At 40.8% G+C, this 22,935-nt stretch overlaps 1 protein-coding gene across 2 annotated transcripts in view; it reads right to left on the bottom strand.

Annotated features, from left to right (window-relative positions):
* EYA3 (EYA transcriptional coactivator and phosphatase 3) overlaps nt 1-22,935 on the bottom strand; it is a 111,829-nt gene that overhangs the window by 41,136 nt on the left and 47,758 nt on the right. For both annotated transcript variants that reach the window (XM_043994930.1, XM_043994931.1), the window contains exons 3-5: nt 12,115-12,158; nt 6,889-6,968; nt 2,599-2,665 (exon numbers count right to left, since the gene is read on the bottom strand). In XM_043994930.1, the coding sequence (XP_043850865.1) occupies nt 2,599-2,665; nt 6,889-6,968; nt 12,115-12,158 (191 nt within the window). The remainder of the gene's footprint in view (nt 1-2,598; nt 2,666-6,888; nt 6,969-12,114; nt 12,159-22,935) is intronic.

Genomic DNA, 22,935 nt, shown 5'->3' with positions numbered 1-22,935 from the left:
CGGTTGGACAATAATAATAATGACAGCAGAGTGCATGAAAGGAAGTGTTAGATAAATGAACCCCCATGTTAAAGAGTTTGGGCTTTACTTGATAGACAACAGGAAGCCTTGAAGAAACATAAACATGATATTAACAAAGTCATAGTTTTGTTTAGGATGATCGATCTGGTCATGCACACAAGGAAGACTAGAGGAAGGAAAGTCAAGGATATCTGTAAAAGTTACAAGGCTACTGAAATAGTTCAAACAACAGGTAATGACAATCTGAACTAGGGTAGTAGTAGAAATAAGAATGGAAAGGAGGGAAAGGAAGAGAACCATTCTGAAGACAGAATTTATAAAATCTGGTGATATGCATGTGGGAGGTATGGAAGAGGGGGAAGTGGAGGAGTTAGGAGGGACAAATCCAACACTGTGAACCTTGGTGACTGGAAGGTTAGTGATCTCATTACCTGACAGGGAAGACAAGAAGAAGAGAAAGTTGGTGGAGATCAGTTCCACTTTGGATATGTTGAGTTTAAGGTATTAGTAGAAGATGGATATCAAGCCATTCAAAAGACAGTTAAGATAGGGCAGCTAGGTGGCGCAGTGGATAAAGCACCGGCCTTGAATTCAGGAGGACATGAGTTCAAATCCGACCTCAGACACTTGACACTTACTAGCTGGGCAAGTCACTTAACCCCAATTGCACCACCAAAAAACAAAAAAACAAAAACAAAAGACAGTTAAGAATGAAAGTCTGGGGCTCAGAGGAAAAGTCAGGATCAAAGACAGAGCAACAGGAGTCAAAGATTAAGAAGTGGGGGGCAGCTAGGTGGTGCAGTAGATAAAGCATTGGCCCTGGATTCAGGAGGACCTGAGTTCAAATCCAGCCTCAGACACTAGACACTTACTAGCTGTGTGACTCTGGGCAAGTCACTTAACCCTCATTGCCTCACAAAAAAAAAAAAAAAAGATTCAGAAGTGAAGGATGTTGTACGTATGGATGAGATCAATAAGGGAGAATAGCAAGAGAGAAGAAAGTCAAAGATAAAGTCTCTAGAAACTCTTTGGCAGCAGGAAAGGGATTTAATATAAGAGGATGTGAGCAATACATAAATGAAGAGTTAATATTAGTAATATTAAACAACCCCAGAGGGCTTTCTCTGCTGCAAAAATGTTCACAACCCCAGGCCAAGGAACCCAAGCAGTAATGTTACAAAACACCCCTTTTCATATTCTTAAGTGCCTAAAGAACAAGGATGCCAAGGAAACTGATACCTTCAACTGAGTTCTCAGATGGAAGAGCAACTCTATTGTGTGTTTTGGTTTTTTTTGGAGGGGCAATTGGGGTTAAGTGACTTGCCCAGGGTCACACAAGCTAGTAAGTATTAAGTGTCTGAGGCCGGATTTGAACTCAGGTCCTCCTGAATGCAGGGCCAGTGCTCCATCCACTGCACCACCTAGCTGCCCCTGAAGAGCAACTCTAAATAAAAAGTGTTACCTCTTCAAAGGTTGGAAATAAATCCCCCAAAAGAGAAAAAGACCCATTTGTACAAAAATATTAATAGCAGCTCTTTTTGTGGTGGCTAAGAATTAGAAATCAAAGGAATGCCCACCAATTGGGGAATGGCTTAAACAAGCTGTGGTATATGATGGTGATTGAATTATTATTATGCTATAAGAAATGACCAACAAGATGATTCAGAAAGCCTGGAAAGACTTATATGAACTGATGTATAGTAAAGTGAGCAGAACCAGGACAACACTGTGCATAGGGAGGGCAATATTGTTTGATGAAGAACTGTGAATGACTTAACTGTTCTCAGCCATACATTACAAAATGACTAATATGGTAATGTTTTACATAACTGCACATGTATAACCTAGATCTGATTGCTTACCACCTCAGAGAGGGGAGAGGGGAAGGAGGGAAAGAGGGACAGAATTTGGAACTCAAAATTTTAAAGAAATAAAAATGTTTATTACAAAAAGAAACAAGGTCTCTAGAGTCCACAACCTAACTTGCACAGTAGCTACAGCACACGTAATTTGAAAACCAGTAACAACCAAGTATTTCAACTGGAGTACTTCTCTCTGGTGTCAGCTACTGTTTGGTCCATCTCACACACTACTGATCATGATACTTCTGTTCATAGTCTTCATTTTTTCCATGAGAGCTCAATATGCTTTCATATTTAGTGATATCATTCCCTACAACAGCTCTAGGAAGAAGGCTGGGGCACTCTTCATTTCACCTTCAGAGAAGCCCCATCTCTCTGGACACAGGACAAGCTGGGAAATGCCAGTGTGGGGTCTGAGCTAAAGCTCCTCATTAGCCCCTAGAGAGGGCCCGGGCCTCCAGGGAAAGTGGTCAAAGGCAGTGACTCCCTGCCATTACTCATACTTTCAGCACTTACTAACAGAATGCTTCCCTATATGATTCCCAGATTAATAGATTCATGATGAGAATGTCTGGCTTATGCACTGTGCATCTCTATGCCCGGGGCCTCATAAACATATACAGAGATAAGAAAAAATAATTCAGTATTCAAAGCAAAGTTGGTGAAAAATCTAGAGAAACAGTATGTGAATTTTGAAAATAGTGAATGAACTTACTTTGCAGAATACATCTGTGAGGTATAATCATTGGATGATCGAGGGATGTAATCAGTACATGTCATAACTGAAATAAAAAAGAGCATCAGATAAAATAAGTAGAAATAGAAACAAATTTTTGAATAAAGTCAAATGGACTTTTTCCATCTCCCACAGTACATCCTTTTAATGCAGGAGGGCTGGTGTGTTGAGGTGGAAAAATGACTGGCCTGGAAGTCAAGAGACCCGAATTCTATTCCCAGATGTGACCAAGTGGGGCCACAGGCATCTCTCTTCCCTCTAGAGATCAGTTTCCTTGTTGGCAAAATGAGAGGGCTAGAGGATGAGCTCCTCTGGGCTCTGTTCCTGTAGAAACAAGTATAGGAGAAAAGGCAACAAGGGCAGGAATATTCCAAACCAAGACAGGTTTCAGCGCCCTTCTAATGCTCAGATATGAACTTCCTAAGAGTGTCACGGTCACATTCACTGGCCCTCTCCAATCTGCTCTGGGAGAGGGAGCAGGAGCCACGGTCTTGCCAAGAGGCAAAGAGAAAGGCTCTAAAACCGCACCTGCCTCTGCTGACTTTTAAGAGTGGCAACTTTTCTGACCTAAATGGACATCCAAACGACATGGCAGGAGACGGACTGGGGAAACTACAACTCCCAAACTGCTTTAGAATCAGCAGAGAGCTAAGCCGAGGACTTCCCTATAACTAACAGGCACAGAATTTTAAAGCTGAAAAGGTCTCTCAAGATCATCAGGTTAATCCATTCACTTTATAGTGGAGGAACTGAGACCCAGAAGGGAACTTACATGAGGGCACACAGAAAATCAGCAGGGGAGCTGAGACTAGAACCTAGGCTTTTGGCCTCCTGGTCCACATTCTAAGCTATAGTCTCTTATTTAAAGGTGTCATATAGGGTCGTCTGATAGCCATCCCCTGAAAAATAGCCAAAGAGACAGTGGGAGTAAGCGATTGTGTAGAGGGACAAACAGAAGTCCAGACTCCAGAGGTTTTCCGAGCGCTCCCAGATCTCCCTCCGGTGACAGGCCTTCTCTTAGCAACACCCGCTGCCCTGCTCCCAGGGAGCAAAGTCTCAATTAAGAGGCAAACAAGGTGAAATGCCCACGCCTTCATGGCAGGAAGCAAAATCCTATTGGGCCTTCTAGGGTTAAGTCCAAGCTACATGTGGACAAATGCTAGATGTGACAAGCTTTTACTTTGTCTAAAATGAATAAGACTGCCGTCTAGGCTAAACAACAGGAAAACAGACCAAACCAGTGCCTCTTGATGGATGATTTTAAAGAAGTCAAGAGGACCCTTCCTTCAGATTAAAGTCAGGGCAGGTGTGGGCCAATGCAAATCAATGTTTGAGTGAATCCCTGAAACACCCCAAATTCTTTTAAGTTTAAGGAGTAAAATTTACTTAATGGGAAAAACTGACAATGATGTACAGGCTTCACCTAATTCTGATGATTTCTCTAAGTTACCTCATGTGTCACATAGTACTTGGTTCTGGTCTATTATGAAGGCAAGGAAAAAAACCACTCTTGAAAATTTAAATGCCATGTTCAAAAGTAAGCTAAATAACAACTTAAGTAACTAGAAGTTATCTGGACTGAAATGAAGAAATGAGGCAGTGAGGCGGCAGAGTGGGTAAGAACGTTGGATCTGAAGTCAGGAAGACTCGAGTTCAAATGCAACTCAGATACTAGCTGTGTGATCCTGGGCAAATCATTTACCTTCTATTTTTCTCAAATGTGAAATGTAAAATGAACACCTACCTCCCGGGGCTGTTGTGAGGATCAAATTAAATAAGACACATAATAGCACTTTGAAAATCTTAAAGGATTATATGAATGCCTACTATTAATGCTATTATTGAAGCAGTTCTAATACCAAATCACATAGGCAGAGGGGCACATTCAACAGAAGACCTGACATTTATCATAATTTATCACCTGAAAGCTTTTTTAAAATCTTTTTTTCCTGAGTTACTTCAGCCCTCAAAGATATTATTTAAGAGAAGACAAAGTAAAAATTCTGGGAGTTGTGGGCCAGGAGTTTAATCAGATCTTTCCCACTGCTCTCAAGAACAAGTGAGATTTAGCCCTAATTTCTTTAGAGCCAGGAAGACTTAATGATCCGAAAGGAATTAACTGGTAAAATAGATTAGGAATGTCAAAAGAGGAGAAAATAGGAAAATATGGTAAATATTATGTCAAAGAGGGACCTGTTCTGCACAAGGGATCCTCTAACGGTTGGTTATGGATTGGACGAGTGTGGCCATTTGGAGAATTAAAGGGAGGGAGAAATATATTCAGAGCATAAAAGCCATTGTAGGAGACAGATTTTCCATGGGCTGGGGGCAGAGAACAGGCGGATGGATCTAAGGTAGTGCCTATTAGAGACATGGAAAAGGACTCTGTGGTTAGATGGGATGTTCTAGGGCAGGAGTTAAGCGGAGTCTATGAACTTTTGATAACTACATTTCAACATAATGGTTTTCCTTTATAATCCTAAGTATTTTATTTTATATAACTGAAAACATTCAGAGGAGTCTACCCAACAAAAAAGGTTAAGAATCCCTGTTCTAGTGTAAAGTGGTGAAAAGTAATCTTGAAGAAAAATTTTAAAGGCCATCTGGTGGAAGAGAAGAAGCGGTTTGGCATCTCCCTCTCCCTCTCCTTTTCCTTCCAGACTAGGTCTTTCTCTCTCTCTCTCTCTCTCTCTCTCTCTCTCTCTCTCTCTCTCTCTCTCTCTCTCTCACCCAGGCTGGAGGTGCACAATCCATTCACAGCCCCTATCCCACAAATAAGCAGCAAGGAAGTTCTGACTCACTCCTTCTCCAACTTGGGTAGCTTCACTGATCCTTAGGCAGTCTGGTGAGCACTCAGCCCACCAGGAGTTTATGCTACTGGTAGCAGACTTATTGAAGATCTCTAATTGGCTTTAGCCTGTCTGTAGCTCAGAACTCCCAAGCACAAGAGATCCACCAGGCCGAGCCTTCCCAGTGGCAGGGATTATAGGCATGTTTGCCACCACGCTGGAATATTTAGTATCAAAGGGACCAGCTTGTTTCTTTTATAATAATTTTCTCCTTTCCATCTTGCATGAAGCTGAATCCTCCTTTCGTGTGTGGTTGTCCCTAATTAGAACGTGGACCCCTTGAAAGATGTGGATTCATTTGTTTGTGTGAGAAATAATTATAACTTTTATCCTGAGGGGCACCCAGTGATTCTCCCTTTCTTTCTTAGTACTTCCCCCCAACCTCCTCCAACTTCCAGTTTTCCTTGAAAGTAGGATTCATCTGGGTAGAGGAGCCCTTAGGTGGAGACAGATATAGTTTATCTAAATGGATGAAGGACTTTACTGCTGAGATTTAGCCTGTACCAAATCATACCTAGTTGGAAACCACTGTGCCCCCCATCAGTTTAGGTGGGTCTGGATTCTTTCTCTGATGTCTTCTTTTTTTTACCAAGATTTGAGTGACCTAACTCAATCCCCCAAAACTTCATTTTAATATAACATACCCCCACTCATGTCAACCAATTCGATTTGATTGTTATGTGATATACCTCCTACAGTTATAAGGGTATATAAACTGTGACCATTAGGGGTCTTTGGTTTGAGAGAGAGACAACCAATGACCATCCTTTTATTAATAACCTCTTGGCCTATTAATAAAATGATTAAATTACCCAGAAACTACGTCTCATATTTTTAATTGTCACAGTTTTATCCTAAGTGCTAAGCATGGTGCTGTGCCCTTAATAACTGCTTCTTCATTTCATTTCATTTTTTGACTGCCATCTTTGTAATGTGTTTGGACTTCCTAGAGGAGTAAGTACCCTTAGCTATTTCTGTGATCTAGCAAGGAAGGAAGACAGAGGGGTATCAGTGAGAAGAATTTGGGAACCTGAAAGTCTGGGGACTACCTTAGAAAATAAAAGCAGACTTTCACTTCTCAGAAGATCTACTTCACATATTAGTGTCACAGTTTATTACTAATTTGCCCAACCTCTCAAATTTTTCTCTTGGTCTTAGGCTGCCAGGTTAAGCTTTGAAGTTCTACGAGGACTCACAAGCTCTTCCGTAGCTAAGCATGGCCCTGCTATCCCTAGGACACTGCCCTGGAACTATCCCTAGGACACTACGTAGATCTTGAAAGAAATCCCTAAATGGTATTCACTGCATGAGCATCTGGGTGATTTTGTTCTCCATCCAGTAGGCCAGGAAAAGTGGCATTGGTCTTCTTTGCACACAGTGGAGATGAATTATTGAGGGGATCTGTTTCTTGGGTACTTACTTTCATCTGACATGGTAAGGTTTGAAGCAAGGCTTGACGTTTCAGGTTTCTGATCACTGCCTTCAGGGTTGCTCACTTGACTGGGAGGGAATCAAAATTAATACATTAGCCACCAATATCATAACTGAAATGACCAACAAAGCTTAAATGCTGGCTTCTAGGGTGGAAGGGGTCTCACCCCACCACCTGGGACCCTAACAGTCTGCCTTCCTCTCTTGGAGTCTCATGTGTTCAAATCCACTTTCTGTTTCTGTGGACACATTTCATGACTCACCTACTGAGTGGTAAGCTCCTTGAGGATACAGACCCAGTTTTATTTACCCACACATCTCCCCCAGAACATCTGGGATTTACCTACACATAGGAGGAACTCTCCATATTTGTGGGTGGAATGAATAAATATTCCTGGTGAGTCTGGAAGAGAAACCCAAGCCTCTCTAGCTCCCTGCAGGGCAATGGGGGGTGCTGGGAATTTGAGACCCTCAGGCCTATAGGATCTCTTTGTGGTTCCCAGGGAAAAGTTACCATCAGGGTTCCCAAAGGTGCATCTCCAAGAATTCTATTATGGGGTTTCTGGGCCCCCAAGATGCTGCCTCAAGGCCTTATAGCATACAGATACTCCAGAAAGTATCTGCTTGGCAGTAGGCATAGGATATTATTACTAAAACCTGCATAATTACTATATGATCCAATTATTAACTCCTAAATGCTTCTTTTCCACTTAAGAGAGTCATACAGCACCACAGAGGTGGAAATGGAAAAGTTTAAAGACCCAGTAGGTCTTTAAACTAGGGTTCTGCTGGGGTCAGGAGGACTAATTTGTACACATTCAAATATACAAGCCACCAGATTATGTTACCAAAGCATAACAAGATAGCAAAAAACCCCTGATACAACAGTGTTAGCCTATGAGTGAGATATTATTCCTGTCTCCTGACACACCAGCACTATGAAAGAAACCTACTTTATTATTTCCATCAAATAGAAAGCTGACAGAACTCTCTCTTCTCTCTCTTCCTTCACCCTAAATAACTATCCACCTAAACCCAAGTCAAGTAAATCACAGAACAAGCTAGGAAAGGTGACTCATATATAGAAGCACAATTGGAATGGGGGTGGTAGGTATGGCCCAGACTGTGACCTTGGGAAGACTGAGATCAACCCTTACAGGCATAAAGTATATTTCCCCTACAAGTTTCCCCTCTGTTCCTCCCTACAACTGTCTTCTCTATTTTCCCTTATATTTTTCTATACTCCCTCAACTTCTGCTGATTCGTACCCCTTCCCCTCTTTTTCTCCCTCTCTCTTCTTGCTTCTTCACAGTCTTTATGAGAGACCATACTGTTTCTCTAAAAAAACTAGAGGGAGGAAGGGAGGGAGGAAGAGAGAGAGAGAGAGAGAGAGAGAGAGAGAGAGAGAGAGAGAGAGAGAGAACGAACAAGAGCACGCGAGAGCATGTGTGTGTGTATGTGTGTGTTGGGGGGATGGGGGTGGGGAGAAAGGCCTTCCAGGACTAGAAGCCTCCAACCTATGTACTGTTAGTCAAAAAAGAACAGGGGGAAAAAATAAGGTTAAGGTTAGAGATATTTACTAGAAAGAAACATTAGTTGCACCCACCAGAGTCTCAAACATCTTTACTGTACAACCAAAGCCAAAGTCCAAAGCCCAGGGACAATAATGACAAGTGAAAAGAAATTCTTTTGTTTTCCAATAGTCTTGTACTGAAAGTATATTAGGAAAATAATGGAAGCACAGATTGCCTCAAACAACTTCTCCCAAATATATGTGTTTTCCTAAGCTAAACTGTAATTCTGGGTATTTCATTCTCATCTTTGACAACTTCTATACCTTCTCACATTAACAAAATGTATTTTCTTAACCTTACCTCTTCAAATGAGAAAACTTATACTTTGTAAGCTAGCAAGCACTATGTAAATGTTTGCTGTTATTATGCTAAACAATATTTAGACAGCTCAATGAGGTCCTCCTTGACTTCTTATTTCACACAAGATCAGTGTTAGCATTGAAGCACTCCTGTAAACCCCATTCTTCAATGAGATGTAAAACTGGTAGGCAGCACTTCTGAAAACCTGGGGGGGGGGGGGAGATACTTAGAACCATACTCAAGCGCTCTAAGGAAGCTACCTACTACTTAATGAATCCTACTATGACTCCTTTTCTTCTTCTTATTTTTTTTGAGGAGCAATGGACCCTGGGCAAGTCACTTAACCCCCACTGCCCCACCAAAAAACAAAAACAAAAACAAAAACCCCAACAACAACAAAAAAAGGCATCTACAAATATGACTATTCAAAAAAGATTCTCTATATCAATTGATCAAGAGTAATTGTCTCTATCTACCTAGAGATGGCACCGGCATGGATTTGAACTAAACTTAGCATCCACCCCCAAAATAAAGCCTTAATTTAAAAAACCTAGCCTATATTAAAAGAAAAATAATTTTAATATAGCTTTCAAGAGATAATAATAAATAAAACAAGGCAATGATGTCAGTCAATAAACATTTATTAAGCACCTACTAAGTGCCAGGAAGGCACTGTGCTGTGGAATATGGCCTTTGTTAAGTCACAGTAAGGAAAAAAAAATGCATACTGAACTTCTACTTACTCAAAATAGGGTATTTTCTGTCCTGGAACCTCAGAAATTCAAAGAACAAAAAAAAAAAAAAAAGAAAAAAGAAAAGAAATTCAAAGAACAGCTTGTTATCAACACAGGGCAGAGGACTGTACCCCTCGCCCATCCATGCCCCCAGTATTCAAGCAAAGAAGCATCTTGGAAAAATTTGAGAATACCGATAGTGAGATCAGATGTTCTGTTGTAGTTTCTTGTTCCTAACCATCACAATACTATGCTGGACAGAGCAGAGCTCCTGTCACTTGTATAATACGAAGATAAACAAAACCCATTGCTCTTGAGAAAGTCTTTTCCTCTGAGAGGTCAAAGGTGTTGGTGAAACGCCTTTATTTCTAAGTAAGCTTACAAGCCTCACATACAAGCATTTGCAGGTTCCCTATGGGGTCAAACTGGTCATTCTTAGCATGGTAAGGCCAAATCTATAAATCAAATGATCCTTCTCCAGGCTTAACTAATTCCATGCTGTCTATAAAATCTTTGACAGCAAATACCCTTTTCTGTCATTATAATCACGTTCATTGTCCAGCGTAAATTGTGATGAATGTTCTGTGCCTAAAAGTAGCCCCTGTATTTAATAATAGCTTCACATATGACAATCCAATTATCATTTTTATAGTCACCAAAACATTATCGATCTAGAGTACACCAAGAAATATTTCTGACCACAATTTTTCTGAATCAAATTCAAAGCCAGAAAATGTGCACAGTACAAGCAGTAACTTAAAAACTACACCCCTTCCCCTATCTCTTATAGAATGATTATATTCTGTTTGCTTAGTGCCAATAAAGGCTGGTTGCTAAACTGCTGCTCCATATAATCTGTATTGGGGAAATATTTCATTATATGACACAGCTGTTTATTAACTGAAGAGAAAATAAAGTTATAATTGTGGCAACCTATAAGTTTCAAGGCCTTTCAAGTTATATGAAAACAGACCTGCAGAAATATTTTAAGTGTTCTTAGGTTACAAAGATGGAGGTGAAATATGCTATCAAACCAAATGAAAAAGTGTTTATCAACCAGCTTGTTACCAGACCAGGTATTTAGATATTAAAAGAAACTTTTAAGATATGCAGAGCTTGTTGACCTTGTCCCATAACATTTCATGATCTGATCATGTCTTAATTTCACAGATTCATATCCCTCTGCTAATTTTGTACAAAGGACTTGCTCATATGCATCCCAAATTCAATCTTCGTAGTCTTAGTTTTTGTTTTGTTTTGTTTTTATTTGCAGGGCAATGAGGATTAAGGGACTTGCCCAGGGTCACAGAGCTAGTAAGTGTCAAGTGTCTGAGGCTGGATTTTTCTCCTGAATCCAGGGTCAGTGCTTTATCCACTGCGCCACCTATCTGCCCCACCCCTATAGTCTTTTAAGAGATGTTCATATAACACTCTCTCCACCTCCCTTTAATTATTTTTGTTTGTTTGTTTCCCTTCTTGAAGATCCCATTTGACTTTCAAATACAGTGATCCTGCGATCAGTGGGAAAGAGTAGGTGTTGACAAAGGACCTTGGAGACCAGAAGAGAATGACGATTTGTTAAATAGGGGAGCCATGATCAGTCTTTGTGATGAGCTAAGCTGGGGGCTAGGGTAAGGTGAAGGAGTAGGGACAGCTGAAAGTTTATTTCAGAAATCTGTCCCTGGAGTCTGTCCTCATTCTACTATTTCCCAGAATGAGGTCAGGAATCAAAGGAAAGAAGAACGATAGATGGAGGAGGGAAGGAAGGAAAAGTGATAGAAAGGGAAAGGGGAGGGGGGAGGTGTGTGAAAAGAAAGAAAAGCATCCAAAATGTCCTGGAAAGAGTGCTGAGTCTGGAGTCAGAGGACCTGGGTTAGAACTTTCACAGCTACATACACTACCTATGTGACCCTGGGCAAGTCACTTAACATCCATGGCTGCCTTCTTTCATCTGTAAAATGACAATAGCAGGGGGCAGCTAGGTGGCGCAGTGGATAAAAATACTTCAAAACTGACTAAACTAGGAAAATTTCAGGACTTTAAAAAAATTACTTTTAATCCTTCCATTAGTAGTATTATGACCAATTTAGAGGCCTATTTTTATATACTTTCACCTGTAGTGAAATTTTCCTAGTTTAGTCAGTTTTGAAGTATTTTATGACTCGATTTTTGCCAGTTCCCTTAAAGAGATACAAAGAACCTTCTCTGCACCTCCCTGACAGGTGCTCTACATCCCCAAAGTGAAAACAGCTGCTTTAAAATATAACTGCTTTCTTTTAGCCAATGCCCTTCCCAATCCCATGGCCACTCATCAAAAAAAACCCTAAAAAGGTGACTGGAATAGACGCTATTCCCATTAAACAGCCAACTAGTACTATACTTGTTGGAAATCAGTAAATGGAGGTTATTATAAGGGAGAGAACATTTATCCTGCAGAAAAAAATTCCATCTTAAACCAAGTTGTTTGTCAGTATCAAAGTAAATGACAAAGTGTTAAATTTGTGACATCATTCTATCTGAATCAGCACAAACCATGATGACATGGAAAAAGCAGAAATAAGAAAGACAAGATTGGAATGGATTATAATAATATTGAACTTTACATACCTCAAAGCCTGCTCTCCCGAATCTTGCATCTTGGCTTTCTTCACCTGCAAAAACAAATTGATAAATGAGACAGTGATTTTTCTGGCCCAGAGAACCTAGGGGCTACATTGGGAAATTTCTGTTGGGAATCAATCACTGATTTACTTATTATATGATTCTTTCGAGAATACATTTAATTAGCCCAAGTGTTTGTGTACCATGGCTAAAGAAATGAGCTACTCTAACTTTTGGTTGGATCCAAAAAAATTTTTATAATATCATCATCATCACCAATCTGCTTTTTGTAGATTCTGATTTCAAAGCTAAACTTTCGCCAGACAACATACTCATCAGAATAGCAGTGGGAACTTCAAGGTACATATCACAATGACAATTAAATAGAATCATTAGCTGGAAGAGACTTTAGACATCATCTAGCCCCACCTTATTTTGAGTCCTTACTCATTTTAGAGATGAGAAAACTAGGAAAAAGTGATTCATTTGCCCAGGCTCAATCACAGACTCAGGACAAGAGTCAGGTTTTCTGACTCTCATTCTGCTGCTTTCTCCAGTAGAACACTTTGCTTCCTCCAACAGTGTATAGTCCAAGAAGACTTTTCTATTTATAAGGGAAACAGGTATTCAAGTGGAAGGCCTACAGAATTACAATTTTCTAAGAGACGGGACAAAAATTCTGACTTTAAGCCCTGTGGAATCAGATAATTTTAGGGCAAGAAGAAGAAATCAACTAGTTCAAATCCTTTACAGAAAAAGCAGCTGAGGCCCAGAGTGAAGCAGGGATTCGACCCAAGAGGTCATAATGAGCCAGTGACTGAGCTGGCTCAAACCCAGATCTTAAGGCAATCAAGTCAGAGTTCTTTTGGCTACAATGTACTGCCTCTCTTTTAACTATCATCATTTTCCCCTTCCAAAGTTGTTTTAAAGTTAAAAAAATTGAGAGTTTACCAATAAGTTATGCCTTGTATTTGAAAGTTTTTAAAAACCAAAGTTAATGTTTATTCCCCTAACATGACAACTGCAGAACACAAGCTCAATAGAGGCAAGGATTGTATTATTTTGTCTTTGCTCTCCAGAGCTTAGTAAAAAGCCTTGTATATAACATGCGCTTAATAAATCTTTTTTATTAACTAGTTGCTGAACAAGAATATTAACAAGAAAAGCATCTAGCCAGCATCATACGGTGTGAAGAAAATCATCTGGGAAATATTCTGGCCACCATATTTCATAATTTCTTCTCTTTTACATTTTAGCCATCCAAGGGCTCTGAAAACCTTCCTAATAATAAAGTTTATCTACAAACAGAATGGATGACCTCACGACACAGTACAGACTTTTGTCTCAGGTGGAAGGGACCTCAGAGTCCATTTCCAACTATAAGGGGCTAAAATTCTAGCTATACTGTCTAAAATATCTAATGAGTGGTCGCCAATAAATTAGAAGCTTTAGCAAGAGTATTTAAGTATTTACTAAAGAGCATCAGGATCAGGGACAACCCTTTGCCTGAAGTACAAGTCTCTTCTCTAACACCACACAAGGGTCATTGTCATGTTCTGAACACCTCCAGGAATGAGACATTCACTATTTAAAAATTTTTTTTTGGTGAGGCAATTGGGTTTAAGTGACCTGCCCAGGATCACACAGCTAATAAGTGTCAAGTGTCAGAATCCAAATTTGAACTCAGGTCCTCCCGAAGCCAGGGCTTTATCCACTGTGCCACCCAGCTGCCCCTCATTCATTCTTTCTATTTTCTGAATAGCTCTAATTGCTAGTCTATTCTACCTTATACTGAGACAAAGTGTGCCTGCCTCTCTGTAACCTTTCTCCTAGATTAGATGAAATCGAAGAATGTTTCGAATTCTACCAAAGTCTGTTTTCTCCTTGCTATACCAACAACATGGGCTAAATTTTAGGACATTTAAAACATGTCCACAATAGGAATCTATTGTACTTTACAGGAGCAACTGTATATGAGATGTCTTCCCTTTTTTTTTTTTAAACAAATGAACAAAAGCACAACAAATTACAGAAGCTCAGAGATGGAAGGGACCTCCAAAGTCACCCTGTCTCCTGGTTGAAGACTCTGATTGGAGGGGGATACACTACCAGCCCAAATGCTAAGCTCATATTATTATATTAAAAGGCATCAATAAAATCTATTCTGCTTTAAGCTTATAGCAGGCCATATTGCCATCTCTGCCTTTTCTTCTTAAAATTATGAATCGAGAGCTGATAAGATTAGAAGGGAAATAATGAACTGGGGGGGGGGGGCGCCATTGTGGTAAATTTCTCTGAAGAAGGTCTCGTTTCCAAGATATATAAGGAAGTGATTCAATTTTAAAAGAATAAGAGCTATTTCCTAATTGATAAATGATCAAAAGATATGAACAGGTAGTTCTCAAGGGAAGAAATCTAAGCCATCTATGCTATTCACAACCATATGAAAAAGTGACCCAGATCCCTAATAATTAAAACAACCCTAAAGTTCTTCTGCATACCCACCAGTTTGGCAAAGTTGACAGAAAAGAAAAATGATAAATCTGGACGAGCTGTGGGGAAACAGACACATAGGATGCATTATTAGTGGAGCTGTGAATTAGTTCAACCATCTTGGAAAGCAATTTGGAACTATGCTCCAAAAGTTACTATACTCTTTGACTCAGAAATATGACTACTGAGTCAATACCTCAAAGAGATGAAAGGGGAAGGGGCTCTATACATAGAAAAATGTTTGTAGCAGATCTTTTTGTAGTGGTAAACTGTCCATTAAGGGGGTGTCCATCATTTGGAGTATGGCTAAAGTAAATGATGGTAATAAATATAATGAAATTATATTGTGCTGTAAGAAAGGATGAAAAGAATGGTTTCAGAGAAACCTACTTGTGTGAACTGATGCAGAACAAAGTAAGAAGAATCAAGAGAACAGTTTATACTATAATACATAATATAGAGGCAGCTGGGTGGTGCAGTGGATAGAGTACCAGTCCTGGAGTCAGGAGGACCTGAGTTCAAATCCGGCTTCAGACACTTAACACTTACTAGCTGTGTGACCCTAGGCAAGTCACTTAACCCCAACTGCCTCACCAAAAAAGAAGAAGAAGCGGCAGTATCATTGTTATCCCCCCTTTTTCCCCTCGTTTATTTCTTATGCATCATATTATAACAATACACAATATCAAAAATCATATTCACTAATAATACCACCACTGATCTCATTAGAAAAATCTTTAAAGTATTGGGAAGCTATCAAGTTTACATTGGCAGATAAATGTTTTTCAAAATTCTAATTTTCACTTAAAATACTGAATTTTATCATTAGCAAAAATAATCCTAAAAGTTTTCCTTGAAGTGAAAGGTTCATTTATTTTTGAGAAGACACTCCAAGTCTAAACAATTATTACTTATGAGTTGTTCTTTCAAGTACAAATGGTTCTCCTTTGGGGGGAGGGGGGGTCTAGTTAAGTAACTCAAACAATTGCACAAGTATTTTTCCTCAAGACTGTACTTGGGTATGCAACAGAACTGCTCTATGCACAATGCTCTTGTCATCACAAAGAATATTAAAAGACGTGTACTCAAGGGTTGAATTTAATAAAATTAATACTTTTACTGCTTCATCAAGGACTCTCTGAAGTGAAACTAGGGAAAGATACAATGACTACCAGTACAGTTTGGTGCCAGGGCCTTAACTTGTGCTAAGGGACCAGCAGCTTTATCAGTCATTACTCCTACATCTTCAGTGCAAAGGTCCACTCCAGGACGAATGATGAGATTCAAAAGTGACTCAGTACTGATTAGTTCAGCACCACTTGTGTTGGTGGTGAAGTGTTGAGATAAAAGAGCTTCTTCAGATCCTCATATCAAATAACTACCAGTAAAGCATCAAGTCCAACCACGTTTGTAGATTCATTTATTTGTAAAACAAAAGCATAATTCTTCAAATAAGATATTAACTTAGTCCTCATGTGTGCGGCTACATTTTTCATTCACTGGTCATGTAAACCTCTGGAAAACTTCACTGAGTCCTCAAGAGAAGAGAGTGAAAAAAGCAAATGCTCTTAGTAGTTAGTAGAACTAATGTTCTTAATAGTATCATGAAAATAGTTTTGACCTTAAAGATCTCCTGGAAAGGTCTTCAGGACCCTTAGAGGCCCACAGACCACAAGTCACTGTGGCTTGGAGGAACCCCTGGGCTCTCAAAGACTATGCTACTAGAATATAAGGTCTGGAATGTTCTCCATCCACTAAGCTAGAAAGGCTTCAAATATAAACCGAGGGACAGGCTCACCACCAGAGGGCTGACCATGAGGAAAACACATTTTAAAAAGCCATAGTGACTTAAGCTCTGCAGTGGAGAAAGAGCATTCTTGCACAGATCATGTCACTGACACTTGAAGTATTGAAATAAACATTAATTCTATTTTCTCTGATCTGGATGAAATCTAAAAGATTATCCACTCCAATGCCTTCAAATTTTGCTGGTAAAGAAACTGAGACTCTGAGATGGGAAAGTAACTTGAACAAGGTCACCCAGTACAACAGTGCTAGAGCCAAGAGAATACCCAAAGACTTAAATTTAGAATAGTTCCATTCAGGATCAAATGAGTTACCATCTATAAAGGGCACTGTAAATCTTAAAGTGCTACACAATGGATTCTGATCCAAGCCCCTATCTGAAGCAAGAACTATATCTTATCCCTGAAATTAGGTGCTCTTTAATGCTTAGCTCAAGACATGCACAAAATTGACTTAACCTATAGAGGAAGCTTAAAAAAAAAATGTTAAGACAGGCATCAAGAATTATAAGTTACGGGGGGCGGCTAGGTGGCACAGTAGATAAAGCACGGGCCCTGGATTCAGGAGTTCCTGAGTTCAAATCCGGCCTCAGACATTTGACACTCACTGGCTGTGTGACCCTGGGCAAGTCACTTAACCCCCATTGCCCCGCAAAAAAAAAAAAAAAAGAATTATAAGATACAAAAGGGGGAAAAGTTCTAAAAGACACACAGCATGGGATACAGAAAACCAAGGTGGTCTTAAAGAAAAGTAGAATATTTAATCCTGTCAGGCACAGCTCTGGCTTTGGGTCTGTGAAATTTCATCTGCCACACAGTAGAGCCTGAACAAAGTGCTGTGTACACTATAACCAAACAAAATCAAGAGTCTTTCAGAGAGAAGAAAAATAATTACTTTATGTGAGTTGGCAAGGCAATACATCTGACAGGTAAAGACAGCACTGTAAATTAAACAGAGAAAGAGAAGACAGTTTCATGGAACAGAATACATACAGGTCTGGATGCCAAGGGAGCAACGTTCTAGTCTGCAGCACTGCCACTAACTAAGTAGTAGCATTTGGTAAGCCACTTAAAATCAAAGGACAGAATTACAAAATACCAGAATTGAGAAAGGCCTCAGGGGCTATCTAGTCCAATCCCCTCATTTAACCCATGAAGAAACTGAGGTTCAAAAAGGAGAAATGGTCTGCCCAAGTGCTTGTTGGTTCATGAAGTGACTGAGCCGGAGAGCTTCAACCTAGACTGTCTAACTTTTGAGTCAACCATGCCTTGACATCATGCATGATGCCTCATATGCATAGACCTCAGTTTTATCTGTAATATGAGGGATGACAATTTAGATGCCTAAGAGTCCTTCCAAATTCCCTGGTTTGGATTCTTTGCTATAAAATAGTTCTCCTCAATAATGATCTGGTGAGGCTCTCTTAAGAGACCATGGTCATTTCTTCACACTGCAGATGACAGAAAGCTAGAGATTAAAAGGCATTTGGAGAAGAATCAAAATGCCAATAAATACTCATGAGTCTGTCACAATAATGTGGATACTGGCCTTTTCCAGGACTTCCAAGCATCTCCTTTCCCATCAGCAGCACTGATGGCAAGAAGACCCTATCTATGATCTATGGAACCCTAAAGTCTCTGAACCTATTTGTCTTCCAGTTCCCTGGTCCTGTGCCCTGTGGTTCATTCCCTCTTATGTAAATGCAGCTAATGCCAGAGAAAAACAGGGCACACCAAAACAGGGAGTGATGGCTAGTCATCATCCCTCTTCCCACCTGCCTCCTGAGTTTCTGAATAGAGAGGGTATGGGGTAAAAGATAACAGAAGTATCACAACATTCCCCACTCAGAGAGGAACACCAGTCCTCTCAGCCAGGCTGGTTGTGATAGCATTTGATAAGCAATCATGGGGAGCAGAGCCAAAAAGCAGAGAGTTGGTCAAATGCTGATGAGGTGGAGAACGAGACAGGATTCACAAATCTCTACATCCAGCCCATAACTCTTTCTTGAACTCTAGCCCTGCATCAGCTGTACTGAGTACGTACAAAACAGAATTCATCTTCCATCCCTAGACGCACTCCCTCCTCTTTCCCCATTCAAGTTTGTTCCCTGAGCTGCACAGTGACCATAGCTCTTCTCTCCTCTCTAATCTCCCCCTGTCCAATCAGGTGCCTCCTAAGTGCCAGGTACTGTGCTAAGCACTTTAGAAGTATTTCATTTGATCCTTCATAACAATCCTATCAAGGAGCTGCTATTTTTATCCCCATTTTACAGTTGGGGAAACCGAGGCAAACAGAGTTTAAGAGACTTGCCCAAGGCCACAATGCTAGAGTGTGAGGCTGGATCTGAACTCCAGTCTTCCCGACTCCAGGTACAGAACTTTATCCATTGTTCCACTTAGCTGAAACCCAAACCAAAATGACCTCTACTCTCCAGGAGCTGACATTCAGGTGGAGGAAACAATGGGCACATCTTTAAGCATAGACAAGATGTACATAGAGAGTACACACAAAAGAAATAAAAAGCAGGTAAATACTAGGGAAGATACAAAAAGGGAAGGAGGGCACTAGCAGGTAGGTGATCAGGCGGGGCTTGAGCTGTGCTCTCACAGAAGAAGGGGAGTCTGGGTAAGAGGTGAGGAGGGAGTCCATTCCAGACACACAAAGACACAGAGATGGGGAATGGAGTACAAAATAAGGACAGAGAGAAGACGAATTCAGTTGCCTCGAGAGCGCAGTCAAACATTCATTCACATCAATGCTCTTTTCATACCCTGGCCCTGTCTGTTCATCAACTATTTAATAACCAGTCTAAATTTCCATTTTCTACCAGTCCCTTCATCATCAAACAAAACTGACCCATCTCTGTGACCCTGAAACCAGACATCCCATTCTCTGATCACTGGACAGTCTCTCCTCATTGCCCTCGCCTTGTGCCCCTAAGTGCCCTCCTGTCTCTTCCCACCCAGCATCTCCTCCATCAAACTAGTCCCTACTACTCTCTCATTTTAACTTTATTTATTTATTTTTTTTGGTGGTCAACTGGCTTCTTCTCCCTGTTCTTCCTCTAAGCCTGTAATAAATTCTCTTCTTGTCTCCACCCCTTGCAATCCCTAGCTTCTTTCGAGATTCATGCTTTCTTTAGCAAAATTGTCCTTATCCCCTAATTGTTAGCCCTCTCTCTTCTCCAACTCTCTTAAAGAATTATCTGTTTATATCAACCAGTAGAATATAAGCTTTTTAAGGACAGTGACTGTTTTCAGTTTGTCCTTGTAAACCCAGAGAATGACACAGTATATTGCACATAGTAGTCACTTAAAAAATAAAGGTTTGCAAAAAAAAAAAAAGTTTGCCTATGAACATGCATGTGGGTCTCCCTGTCTTCAAAACACCTTCACTTTAGCCTGCCATCCCATCAAGTCATCTTTTCCACATCAAAGTCAAACTCCTAGAAGGAGAAGTCTATACTTGGTTGCTTCCAACTTCCTTACCAGTGGGTCACTAAACAGTTCTTTACAATCTGGCTTCCCATCTACCATTCTACTAAGACTGCACTCTCAAAGGTCACCCAATGGTGCTAAACCCAATGGCCCTCTCTCACTCCTCATCCTACTTGACCTGTCTACAGTTGTTTTTGTTTTGTTTTTGTGGAGCAATGAGGGTTAAGTGACTTGCCCAGGGTCAGAGAGCTAGTAAGTGTCAAGTGTCTGAGGCCAGATTTGAACTCAGGTCCTGAATCCAGGGCCGGTGCTTTATCCACTGCACCACCTGGCTACCCCTACAGTTGTTGTTTTTAAAGAGAGTGGGTCTCCCTGTCTCACCCTGGAATTGTCAGGACCATTTGTGACAGATACCACTCAGATGAGCCCAAGAGAGTTGTTCTCTTCTATTTCCAAGCTGGACCAAGTCACTTCTCCTTAACAACTAGATGGTCACTAAATCCTGGGCTCACCATGTTAATGCTAAACCTAGTCTGGATATCTGATAGATACAGTCCACCACAGAGCTCAGAACACTTAAACTCAAGAGATCTGCTAGTTTCCATCTCCTTGGTAGCTGGGATGGCTAGCATAGTGAAGAATCCATCTGGGACCCCGCATCTGCTTGCAGTTTTTTGATACCCCCAACCACTTTCTCCTTCTAAATCCTCTCACTTGACCTCTGTGAATTGCTCTCTCCTGATTCTCCTCTACTAATCAAGCTCCTCTTCTCCTCACCTCCCCACCTGCCCACCCATCCCCAGCGACAAGTATCACTCAATGTTTAGTCCTCAATCTTACCTTCCCTCTCTTCACTGACTGTCTTGGCAATCATATTCCTGTAATGTCACTGGTATAGGGAACTCCCAGATAAGAAAACTACTTCTACCTTTGCAGCCTGGCAGGCTGGCACCTTCTCACTAACTTACAATGTCAGGGAGTTGTCTGCAAAGCTCAGTGACTTGCTCCAGGTCAACCAGTCACTATGGGTTAGCAACAGAGCTTAAGTCCTGGTTCCAAGGCCAGCTCTCTATCTACCACACTATGGTACCATGCTCTCTCTTCTGACCCAGGTCCCTTGAATGAAGTGAGATTTCAGCAGTCTTGAAAGAAGCCAGGGACAGTAAGGGAGCAGAATGCTGAGGGCATGGGGAACAGAGAAGACAAAGGCCAGAGATGGGGGAAGAGTGCTCTGGGTGAGGAACAGCCACCTAGGCTGGGGTAGCCTGCTTACAGTGCATAAATGTGATGAGGAGCTTTCAATTCCAAGGTAGCCGGGGCAAGGATGATATCCTGGCAAAGAACATTATTTCCCACTTCGTTACTTTCCAGGATTTCATCATTTCTAGAAACTGAACAATTTGTAAGATGAAATCAACTCAGAAACTGAAATGTCATCAGCACCCTCTGCCACTGGTGGCCACTGGTCCCCCTCTGGATCCTCCTCCATTAAGGATAGTACTTGGAGAATTCTCTTCATCACTTCCCACCCCAGCTACAGAAGTTCATCATGCCACACACAGCAGGATAACCCCTTTACCATGCCATCCCCTTGATTTTTAGCTCTTTTTTATATGTTGTCTCCCCCATTAGACTGTAGGGTCCTTGAGGGCAGAGACTGTCTTATACTCTTCTTCCCTAAGGATTAGCACAGTCACTGGCACATAGTACGTGCTGAATAATGTTTACTGATTCTCTCTGAAGAGAAGGATGAAGGGAATGGAAAATATGGTGAGGAGGAACAAGAAGGCAGCAGATATGGGCTGGTAGGCATAGGGAAAGATGGAATGATAAAGGATGATTTTTTTAAAACAAGGAAGTGGAACACTTGTAGGTGATGGTAGTAAGATCAAGCATTTGATCACCTCTGAGCACAGAGAAGGGGATATATGTTAGGAATGTTGTGGAGGTAGAATGAATAAGAACTGACAGCTGATTGCTGAGAATCAGTGAATCAAGAATAAAGCATTTATTTTGTACCTCCTTTGGGACAGTGGGGAATCAGACAAAAGCATTTCGACATTCCCTACATGTAAGGAGATTACATTCTAGAAGATTATTCTGAGATTGCAAATCTGCGTGGCTGAAAGGATCCTGGTACCCTCAAAAGGAATAGGGAAGTTTGGAAGACGGGGTAGTTTTGAAGGGAAAAATGAGTTGTTTTGGACATGTTGAGATTAAGTAGCCGGGGCAGTTAGGTGGCGCAGTGGATAGAGCACTGGCCCTGGAGTCAGGAGGACCTGAGTTCAAATCTGGCCTCAGACACTTAACACTTACTAGCTGTGTGACCCTGGGCAAGTCACTTAACCCCAATTGCCTCAAAAAACAAAAGCAAAAGCAAAACAAAACAAAACAAAAGAGATTAAGTAGCCTATGGGTCATCCAGATTCAAACACCCAATAGGCTATTGGTAAATGGGGGAATGAAACTCAAGGGAAAGAATAGGGCTGTGGATATAGATTTAAAAGTCATCAAAAGAGAAATGATCATTGAACCCACATGAGCTTCTGAGATCAATCACCAAGAAAGACAATGTAGATAGAGAGGAAGAGAGTCAAAGATAGAGCCTTGAGGTACATTCACAGGTGATGTTGGTATATGGATGATGATCCTGCAAAGGAAACTGAGGAGTTTAGGAGATAGATGGAGAGCAGTGTTACAAAAACCTAGAGAAGAAATAGTGGTCAACAGTGTCAAATGTTGCAGAGAGTGTTGAGAAAATGCCATTAGTGGTTCGTTCTTTTTTTTTTTTTTTTAGTGAGGCAATGGGGGTTAAGTGACTTGCCCAGGGTCACACAGCTAGTAAGTGTTAAGTGTCTGAGGCCAGATTTGAACTCAGGTACTCCTGACTCCAGGGCCAGTGCTCTATCCACTGCTCCACCTAGCTGCCCCATTAGTGGTTATTTCAAAGAGATATTTTAGTTGAGTGATTACAGAAAGAGGGAATGCAACAAGAATTTTTTAAGTGCCTACTATATGCCAAACACATAGCTCTTTAAAAAATCTCACTTGATAAGGTCAGAAAACAAATTTCGAGGGACTGGGAAGTGAG

The sequence above is a fragment of the Dromiciops gliroides genome, chromosome 3 (genome assembly GCF_019393635.1).
Source record: "Dromiciops gliroides isolate mDroGli1 chromosome 3, mDroGli1.pri, whole genome shotgun sequence".
NCBI classification, from domain to species: domain Eukaryota; kingdom Metazoa; phylum Chordata; class Mammalia; order Microbiotheria; family Microbiotheriidae; genus Dromiciops; species Dromiciops gliroides.
Note: the sequence above shows the minus strand (reverse complement) of the source record. Positions and strands in the feature narration are given on the sequence as shown.